At 49.2% G+C, this 12386-nt stretch overlaps 1 protein-coding gene across 2 annotated transcripts in view; it reads left to right on the top strand.

The window, feature by feature from the left end:
• DRC1 (dynein regulatory complex subunit 1) overlaps nucleotides 1–12386 on the top strand; it is a 183987-nt gene that overhangs the window by 23571 nt on the left and 148030 nt on the right. For both annotated transcript variants that reach the window (XM_088465731.1, XM_088465730.1), the window contains exon 2: nucleotides 10741–10893. In XM_088465731.1, coding sequence (XP_088321857.1) covers nucleotides 10760–10893 — 134 coding nt within the window. In that variant the 5' untranslated portion in view covers nucleotides 10741–10759. The remainder of the gene's footprint in view (nucleotides 1–10740; nucleotides 10894–12386) is intronic.

The raw sequence follows: 12386 nt of genomic DNA, 5'->3' as shown, positions 1-12386 counted from the left end.
CCATTCCCCATTCCACCGTCACCCCGACTCTCTCCACATACACCCATTCCCCATTACATCCTCACCCCGACTCTCTCCACATACACCCATTCCCCATTTTATCCTCACCCGACTCTCTCCACGTACACCCATTCCCCATTACATGGTCACCCCGACTCTATCCACATACACCCATTCCCCATTACATCCTCACCCCGACTCTATCCACATACACCAATTCCCCATTACATCCTCACCCCGACTCTCTCCACATACACACATTCCCCATTACATCCTCACCCCGACTCTCTCCACATACACCCATTCCCCATTACATCCTCACCCCGACTCTCTCCACATACACCCATTCCCCATTACATCCTCACCCCGACTATCTCCACATACACCCATTCCCCATTACATCCTCACCCCGACTCTATCCACATACTCCCATTCCCCATTACATCCTCACCCCGACTCTCTCCACATACACCCATTCCCCATTACATCCTCACCCCGACTCTATCCACATACACCCATTCCCCATTACATCCTCACCCCGACTCTCTCCACATACACCCATTCCCCATTACATCCTCACCCCGACTCTATCCACATACACCCATTCCCCATTACACCCTCACCCCGACTCTATCCACATACACCCATTCCCCATTACATCCTCACCCCGACTCTATCCACATACTCCCATTCCCCATTACATCCTCACCCCGACTCTCTGCACATACACCCATTCCCCATTACATCCTCACCCCATAATGGCTCCATCTCAACACCCCTTTTCACTCCACCACTCCTATACTTACCCTGGCGTCCAGTGCAATTTGCCACTTCGTCGCTGCCAGCATGGCCAAGTGTGTATGCGCTTACGGATGCGAGCACCCCATCGAGTCCAGTCGCTAACATGGTCGGTACACACTAGTCATCGTCTAGTGTGTACCGGCCATAACAATGGTGGTGGGATTATATGTTAGGGGGCACCAGTCAAAATGTTGCCTAAGGCAACAAATTGGCTAGGGGCCGGCTCTGGTGTATCCTTTATATGTAAGTGAAGATGTATGCAAGTGTGTTATAAAGCTGCAAAATGAATAATACAAATATATTGAACAAATAAGTAGCAATTTGTTCCTGGAACAAACCATGTTAAAATGCAAGGGGTGCACAAGCATTAATTTATTTGCGTGCAGGGATAATACTGGAGGCTTTTCCATGTACAGAACAAATAATGGGCAGCTTTGATTTTACACTGAAATTAAGAAATAAGCTAGGACACACTCCTTCCCAACTATAAATCTGCCCCACCTGCAGTGCAACAAGGTTTTGCCAAGGTGCAAATTACTGATTTTTTTGCTCCTTTTTTCTGACGCTGCTAACTCTGGGCCTGATTCAGCAGAGAATGGAAATCCTATTGCAGCGGCTATAGCACTAATATGGTACTGCAGCAGGACTCTCCACATACACCCATTCCCCATTACATCCTCACCCCGACTCTATCCACATACTCCCATTCCCCATTACATCCTCACCCCGACTCTCTCCACATACACCCATTCCCCATTACATCCTCACCCCGACTCTATCCACATACTCCCATTCCCCATTACATCCTCACCCCGACTCTCTCCACATACACCCATTCCCCATTACATGGTCACCCCGACTCTATCCACATACACCCATTCCCCATTGCATCCTCACCCCGACTCTATCCACATACTCCCATTCCCCATTACATCCTCACCCCGACTCTATCCACATACACCCATTCCCCATTACATCCTCACCCCGACTCTCTCCACATACTCCCATTCCCCATTACATCCTCACCCCGACTCTCTCCACATACACCCATTCCCCATTACATCCTCACCTCGACTCTCTCCACATACTCCCATTCCCCATTACATCCTCACCCCGACTCTCTCCACATACTCCCATTCCCCATTACATCCTCACCCCGACTCTATCCACATACACCCATTCCCCATTACATCCACACCCCGACTCTATCCACATACTCCCATTCCCCATTACATCCTCACCCCGACTCTCTCCACATACTCCCATTCCCCATTACATCCTCACCCCGACTCTCTCCACATACTCCCATTCCCCATTACATCCTCACCCCGACTCTATCCACATACACCCATTCCCCATTACATCCTCACCCCGACTCTATCCACATACTCCCATTCCCCATTACATCCTCACCCCGACTCTATCCACATACACCCATTCCCCATTACATCCTCACCCCGACTCTCTCCACATACACCCATTCTCCATTACATCCTCACCCCGACTCTCTCCACATACTCCCATTCCCCATTACATCCTCACCCCGACTCTATCCACATACACCCATTCCCCATTACATCCTCACCCCGACTCTATCCACATACTCCCATTCCCCATTACATCCTCACCCCGACTCTATCCACATACTCCCATTCCCCATTACATCCTCACCCCGACTCTCTCCACATACACCCATTCCCCATTACATCCTCACCCCGACTCTCTCCACATACACCCATTCCCCATTACATCCTCACCCCGACTCTCTCCACATACACCCATTCCCCATTACATCCTCACCCCGACTCTATCCACATACTCCCATTCCCCATTACATCCTCACCCCGACTCTCTCCACATACACCCATTCCCCATTACATCCTCACCCCGACTCTATCCACATACTCCCATTCCCCATTACATCCTCACCCCGACTCTCTCCACATACACCCATTCCCCATTACATCCTCACCCCGACTCTATCCACATACACCCATTCCCCATTACATCCTCACCCCGACTCTATCCACATACTCCCATTCCCCATTACATCCTCACCCCGACTCTATCCACATACACCCATTCCCCATTACATCCTCACCCCGACTCTCTCCACATACTCCCATTCCCCATTACATCCTCACCCCGACTCTATCCACATACACCCATTCCCCATTACATCCTCACCCCGACTCTATCCACATACTCCCATTCCCCATTACATCCTCACCCCGACTCTCTCCACATACTCCCATTCCCCATTACATCCTCACCCCGACTCTCTCCACATACTCCCATTCCCCATTACATCCTCACCCCGACTCTCTCCACATACTCCCATTCCCCATTACATCCTCACCCCGACTCTATCCACATACACCCATTCCCCATTACATCCTCACCCCGACTCTATCCACATACTCCCATTCCCCATTACATCCTCACCCCGACTCTATCCACATACACCCATTCCCCATTACATCCTCACCCCGACTCTCTCCACATACACCCATTCCCCATTACATCCTCACCCCGACTCTCTCCACATACACCCATTCCCCATTACATCCTCACCCCGACTCTATCCACATACTCCCATTCCCCATTACATCCTCACCCCGACTCTCTCCACATACACCCATTCCCCATTACATCCTCACCCCGACTCTATCCACATACACCCATTCCCCATTACATCCTCACCCCGACTCTATCCACATACTCCCATTCCCCATTACATCCTCACCCCGACTCTATCCACATACACCCATTCCCCATTACATCCTCACCCCGACTCTCTCCACATACTCCCATTCCCCATTACATCCTCACCCCGACTCTATCCACATACACCCATTCCCCATTACATCCTCACCCCGACTCTCTCCACATACTCCCATTCCCCATTACATCCTCACCCCGACTCTCTCCACATACTCCCATTCCCCATTACATCCTCACCCCGACTCTCTCCACACACCCATTCCCCATTACATCCTCACCCCGACTCTATCCACATACTCCCATTCCCCATTACATCCTCACCCCGACTCTATCCACATACACCCATTCCCCATTACATCCTCACCCCGACTCTCTCCACATACTCCCATTCCCCATTACATCCTCACCCCGACTCTATCCACATACACCCATTCCCCATTACATCCTCACCCCGACTCTCTCCACATACTCCCATTCCCCATTACATCCTCACCCCGACTCTCTCCACATACTCCCATTCCCCATTACATCCTCACCCCGACTCTATCCACATACTCCCATTCCCCATTACATCCTCACCCCGACTCTCTCCACATACACACATTCCCATTACATCCTCACCCCGACTCTATCCACATACACCCATTCCCCATTACATCCTCACCCCGACTCTATCCACATACACCCATTCCCCATTACATCCTCACCCCGACTCTATCCACATACTCCCATTCCCCATTACATCCTCACCCCGACTCTATCCACATACACCCATTCCCCATTACATCCTCACCCCGACTCTATCCACATACACACATTCCCATTACATCCTCACCCCGACTCTCTCCACATACACACATTCCCCATTACATCCTCACCCCGACTCTATCCACATACTCCCATTCCCCATTACATCCTCACCCCGACTCTATCCACATACACCCATTCCCCATTACATCCTCACCCCGACTCTCTCCACATACACCCATTCTCCATTACATTCTCACCCCGACTCTATCCACATACTCCCATTCCCCATTACATCCTCACCCCGACTCTCTCCACATACTCCCATTCCCCATTACATCCTCACCCCGACTCTCTCCACATACACCCATTCCCCATTACATGGTCACCCCGACTCTCTCCACATACACCCATTCCCCATTACATGGTCACCCCGACTCTATCCACATACACCCATTCCCTATTACATCCTCACCCCGACTCTATCCACATACACCAATTCCCCATTACATCCTCACCCCGACTCTATCCACATACACCCATTCCCCATTTCATCGTCACCCCGACTCTATCCACATACACCCATTCCTCATTACATCCTCACCCCGACTATCCACATACACCCATTCCCTATTACACCCTCACCCCGACTCTATCAACATACACCCATTCCCCATTACATCCTCACTCCGACTCTATCCACATACACCCATTCCCCATTACACCCTCACCCCGACTCTCTCCACATACTCCCATTCCCCATTACATCCTCACCCCGACTCTATCCACATACACCCATTCCCCATTACATGGTCAACCCGACTCTATCCACATACTCCCATTCCCCATTACATTCTCACCCCGACTATCCACATACACCCATTCCCCATTACTTCCTCACCCCGACTCTATCCACATACACCCATTCCCCATTACATTGTCACCCGACTCTCTCCACATACACCCATTCCCCATTACATCCTCACCCCGACTCTATCCATATACACCCATTCCCCATTACATCGTCACCCCGACTCTATCCACGTACTCCCATTCCCCATTACACCCTCACCCCAACTCTATCCATATTCAACCATTCCCAATTACATCCTCCCCCTGACTCTCTCCACATACACCCATTTCCCATTACATCCTCACCCCGTCTCTATCCACATACACCCATTCCCCATTACATCGTCACCCCGACTCTATCCACGTATTCCCATTCCCCATTACATCCTCACCCCGACTCTATCCATATTCAACCATTCCCCATTACATTCTCACCACGACTATCCACATACTCCCATTCCCCATTACACCCTCACCCCGACTCTATCCACATACTCCCATTCCCCATTACATTCTCACCACGACTATCCACATACTCCCATTCCCCATTACATCCTCAACCCGACTCTCTCCACATACACCCCCCCAATTATATCCTCACCCCGACTCTATCCACATACTCCCATTCCCCATTACAACCTCACCCAGACTCTCTCCACATACTCCCATTCCCCATTACATCCTCACCCCGACTCTATCTACATACTCCCATTCCCCATTACACCCTCACCCCGACTCTATCTACATACTCCCATTCCCCATTACACCCTCACCCCGACTCTCTCCATATACACCCATGCCTCATTACATGGTCACCCCAACTCTATTCACATATTCCCATTCCCCATTACACCCTCACCCCGACTCTATCCACATACACCCATTCCCCATTACATCCTCACCCCGACTCTATCCACATACACCCATTCCCCATTACACCCTCACCCCGACTCTCTCCACATACTCCCATTCCCCATTACATCCTCACCCCGACTCTATCCACATACACCCATTCCCCATTACATGGTCAACCCGACTCTATCCACATACTCCCATTCCCCATTACACCCTCACCCCGACTCTCTCCTTATACTCCCATTCCCCATTACATGGTCACCCCAACTCTATCCACATACTCCCATTCCCCATTACACCCTCACCCCGACTCTATCCACATACACCCATTCCCCATTACATCCTCACCCCGACTCTATCCACATACACCCATTCCCCATTACACCCTCACCCCGACTCTCTCCACATACTCCCATTCCCCATTACATCCTCACCCCGACTCTATCCACATACACCCATTCCCCATTCCATAATCTCCCCGACACATACTCCCATTCCCAATTACATAGTCACCCTGACACATACTGTCATTCCCAATTACATTGTCACCTCGACACTATTCACATACACCCATTCCCAATTATATTGTCGCCCCGACACATACCCCCATTCCCAATTACATCGTCACCCCAACACATACACCCCCCAATTACATTGCCACCCCGACACTGTCTAGCTACCCCCCCAATTACATTGCCACTCCGACACTATCTGCCTACACCCCCCCAATTACATTGCCACCCGATACTGTCTAGCTACACCCTCCCAATTACATTGCCACTCCGACGCTGTCTACCTACACCTCCCCAATTACACTGCCACCTCCCACTGTCTACCTACACCCCCCAATTAAGTCGCCACCCTGACACTGTCTAGCTACCCCTCAATTACATCGCCACCCGAGTACTGTCTACCTACACACCCCAATTACATCGCAACCCTGATACTGTCTACCTACCTCTCAATTACATCGCCAACCAGAATCTGTCTACCTACCCCCATTTACATCGCCACCCCGACACTGTCTACCTACACCCCCCAATTGCTATCTATATACAGCCCACAGTCTATACATACTCCCTAATACACAGACCATCAGCCCCCTACTCCCTATTACACTGCCATTATGACAGTCTATACATATCCCTCCCAGTTACATCGTCACTCCAACACTACATATATATGCTGAGAAAATATTGACCATCACCCCAGCGCTATCTACCTACCCCCCACCCAATATACTGACCATCATGCATACCCCCCACCACCTATTACACTCCAACCCCAACACTCTATACACATCCCTCCATACCCCAACACTATATACATATCCCTTATACCCCAACACTCTATGCACATCCCTCCATACCCCAACACCTTATACACATCCCTCCATATCCCAACACTCTATACACATCCCTCCATACCCCAACACTCTATACACATCCCTGCATATCCCAACACTCTATAGACATCCCTCCATAACCCACCACTCTATACACATTCCTCCATACCCAAACACTCTATACACATCCCTGCATTTCCCAACACTCTATACACATCGCTCCATATCCCAACACTCTATACACATCCCTCCATACCCCAACACTCTATACACATTCCTCCATACCCCAACACTCTATACACATTCCTCCATACCCCAACACTCTATACACATTCCTCCATACCCCAACACTCTATACACATTCCTCCATACCCCAACACTCTATACACATCCCTCCATACACATCCCTCCATATCCCAACACTCCATACACATCCCTCCATACCCCAACACTCTATACACATCCCTCCATATCCCAACACTCTATACACATCCCTCCATACCCCAACACTCTATACACATCCCTCCATACCCCAACACTCTATACACATTTCTCCATATCCCAACATTCTATACACATCCCTCCATACCCCAACACTCTATACACATCTCTCCATACCCCAACACTCTATACACATCCCTCCATACCCCAACACTCTATACACATCCCTCCATACGCCAACACTCTATACACATCCCTCCATACCCCAACACTCTATACACATCCCTCCATATCCCAATACTCTATACACATCCCTCCATACCCCAACACTCTATACACATCCCTCCATACACATCCCTCCATATCCCAACACCCTATACACATCCCTCCATACACATCCCTCCATACCCCAACACTCTATACACATCCCTCCATACCCCAACACTCTATACACACCCTCCATACACATCCCTCCATACCCCAACACTCTATACACATCCCTCCATACACATCCCTCCATACCCCAACACTCTATACACATCCCTCCATACCCCAACACTCTATACACATTCCTCCATACCCCAACACTCTATACACATCCCTCCATACACATCCCTCCATACCCCAACACTCTATACACATTCCTCCATACCCCAACACACTATGCACATCCATCCATACCCCAACACTCTATACACATCCCTCCATACCCCACCACTCTATACACATCCCTCCATACCCCAACACTCTATACACATTCCTCCATACACATCCCTCCATACCCCAACACTCTATACACATTCCTCCATACCCCAACACTCTATACACATCCCTCCATACCCCAACATTCTATACACATCCCTCCATACCCCACCACTCTATACACATCCCTCCATACCCCAACACTCTATACACATCTCTTCATACCCCAACACTCTATACACATTCCTCCATACCCCAACGCTCTATACACATTCCTCCATACCCCAACACTCTATACACATCCCTTCATACCCCAACACACTATACACATTCCTCCATACCCCAACACACTATACACATTCCTCCATACCCCAACACTCTATACACATCCCTCCATACCCCAACACACTATACACATTCCTCCATACCCCAACACTCTATACACATCCCTCCATACCCCAACACTCTATACACATCCCTCCATACCCCAACACTCTATACACATCCCTTCATACCCCAACACTCTATACACATTCCTCCATACCCCAACACTCTATACACATCCCTCCATACACATCCCTCCATATCCCAACACTCTATACACATCCCTCCATACCCCAACACTCTATACACATCACTCCATACCCCAACACTCTATACACATCCCTCCATATCCCAACACTCTATACACATCCCTCCATATCCCAACACTCTATACACATCCCTCCATACCCCAACACTCTATACACATCCCTCCATACCCCAACACTCTATACACATCCCTCCATATCCCAACACTCTATACACATCCCTCCATACCCCAACACTCTATACACATCCCTCCATATCGCAACACTCTATACACATCCCTCCATATTCCAACACTCTATACACATCCCTCCATACCCCAACACTCTATACACATCCCTCCATACCCCAACACTCTATACATATCCCTCCATACCCCAACACTCTATACACATCACTCCATACCCCAACACTCTATACACATCCCTCCATACCCCAACACTCTATACACATCCCTCCATACCCCAACACTCTATACACATCCCTCCATACCCCAACACTCTATACACATCCCTCCATACCCCAACACTCTATACACATCCCTCCATACCCCAACACTCTATACACATCCCTCCATACCCCAACACTCTATACACATCCCTCCATACCCCAACACTCTATACACATTCCTCCATACCCCAACACTCTATACACATCCCTCCATACCCCAACACTCTATACACATTCCTCCATACACATTCCTCCATACCCCAACACTCTATACACATCCCTCCATACCCCAACATTCTATACACATCCCTCCATACACCACCACTCTATACACATCCCTCCATACCCCAACACTCTATACACATCCCTCCATACCCCAACACTCTATACACATCCCTCCATACCCCAACACTCTATACACATCCCTCCATACCCCATCACTCTATACACATCCCTTCATACCCCAACACTCTATACACATTCCTCCATACCCCAACACTCTATACACATCCCTCCATACCCACCTCCGTTCACTGTCACACTCCATACAGCTTGGGAACCCGCTAATCACCTGACCCTTATTATAATTCTCCATACAGCTGGTCAATACCTCTAAGCCACTAGTACTCACCACAACATTGTCCACAAGGGTACAGTCCACTGGTACTCACCACAACATTTTCCACACGGGTACAATCCACCGGTACTCACCACAATCCACAGGTACTCACCACAACATTCCACATGGATACAATCCACTGGTACTCACCACAACATTGTCCACATAGGAACAAACCACTGGTACTTGCCATAACATTGTCCACATGGGTACAATCCACCGGTACTCGCCACAACATTGTCCACATGGGCACAATCCACCGGTACTCGCCACAACATTGTCCACATGGGAACAAACCACCGGTACTCACCATAACATTGTCCACATGGGTACAATCCTCGGGTACTCGCCACAACAGTGTCCACATGGGTACAATCCACTGGAACTCGCCACAACATTATCCACATGGGAACAAACCACTGGTACTCACCACAACATTATCCACATGGGAACAAACCACTGGTACTCACCACAACATTGTCCACATGGGAACAAACCACTGGTACTCACCACAACATTGTCCACATGGGAACAAACCACTGGTACTCACCATAACGTTGTCCACAGCAGTTACGTTCCCTGACACACACCTGAATTCTCCACCCTGCTGTTACAGGCACTGCCCCATAGTCACCATGAGCGGGGTCTCCGGAGCCTCAGACGGCGAGGAAACGGCCTGCTCCGGCCCATTACTTGATTCTGAGGACCAGCAAGAGCGTATTGAGGCACGGAGGCTCCGTATTGCTGCCAGGATAGAAGCCAAAAGACGGTGAGAAGCAGTCAGGGCTCCCGCCTTTCTGACAAGCAAAAAACGGGACACTCAGGTGACCTGTAGTTTGCCCAGATTGTACTTTCTTCTAGGTACCCAATAAGGTAAAACAGTTCTAGGGACTTCATCACACTTCACTTTGGTAAAATTAGTATTGTATGTTGTACTGGACCCGCCAGCTACATGCAGAGGAAACAGCCGTGTGCTGAACCAAGATCCATGAGAATATGTGGCTTCTAGTGACATACGGCAGGCCTCAGCAATGGCAATCGCAGTGCGTCACTTATTAATATGCTGTGTACGCAGTGGGTGGCTCTGCTGCGTGGGCGACAGATCCAATTTACATTTATTTGGTGGAAAAAGGGGGAACTGTCCTGGTAAAATTAGGACACATGTTGGCCCCATACACTACTGCACAGCTTACAGAGATGGATGTGTCTCAAAATGTGTCCAGTTCTGCAAGGGTACCGTGTGACACCAGGAGAGGGCAGCGGTATGTGCCCAACGGTGACACCAAGAGAGAACGGTAGTGTATGCGCCTAAATGCTAAGGTGACAGCACCTAGGGTCTGATTCAGAGCCGGTCGCTATTTGCGCTCGCTTGTCCAGAAAATAGGGGTAGCTATTCAAATGAACCGTTCGCTGTTTACGGTCTGTTCACGCCTCTAGGTCTGAACGAGCGAACAAAACTTGCGGTCGTTTTTTGGGAAACTACGCCCCCTGGCCGCTCGCATCCTACGTCATGTCCGATATTTATTAGATTAATCGAGTACATCGACCAGCGTATGAACTGCTCGCTATTCTTGTGGTTGGTTTTTGCTACCACAATTTTGCGAGCAGTTCTGGCTAAAAAAAACCCCAGTGACGTGGTCAATGACGCTGCTGTTTTAATTATGCACACCCATAAAACGCCCGTTTTGACCTTTAAGCACGCCTGCGATCGGATTTCCACTCCCCGTTTTCAAGCACCTTCCCCTGTTACCACCCACATACGCCTCCTGTCACTCAAATGATCAGGCATTCGCTATTTTGCGAGCACATGAATTTCGGCCGCACTGACTGGTTCGCGCATGCGCATAACGATCCGTACGCATGCGCAGTTGGGCAAACATCGCTCGGAGCGAACGAGCTGCCGCTTACAAGTGGCTCTGAATCAGGCCCCTAGTTTGTACATAGTATAGCACGTTAATGACCTGTTGTATAAATAGGCTATAATACGGGCTAATGTGGTATTTACATGTAAAATACAGATACAAAAATAAAATAACTAATTGCGCTCAATGCAGTAAAAACATTTGTTTTCTTGCTCTTTAACAAACGAAATAAATAATGCAAATAAATTGCAGCGGCCACAATATTAATAGTAATAGTATCAGTGGGAAGGATGGAGATTCACTCAGCCTAAGCCTAACCCCTTAAGACTAACCCTAGCCCTTAAGTCTAAACCTAACCCTAAAAGTAACATAAAAAGTACTGTATACATTCTGGTATCAA

Source organism: Taudactylus pleione, unplaced genomic scaffold, assembly GCF_031769625.1.
Source record: "Taudactylus pleione unplaced genomic scaffold, aTauple2 ptg000063l, whole genome shotgun sequence".
Taxonomy (NCBI): Eukaryota; Metazoa; Chordata; class Amphibia; order Anura; family Myobatrachidae; genus Taudactylus; species Taudactylus pleione.
The sequence above is the reverse complement of the archived record's forward strand: the minus strand, read 5'-3'. Positions and strand labels throughout refer to the sequence as shown.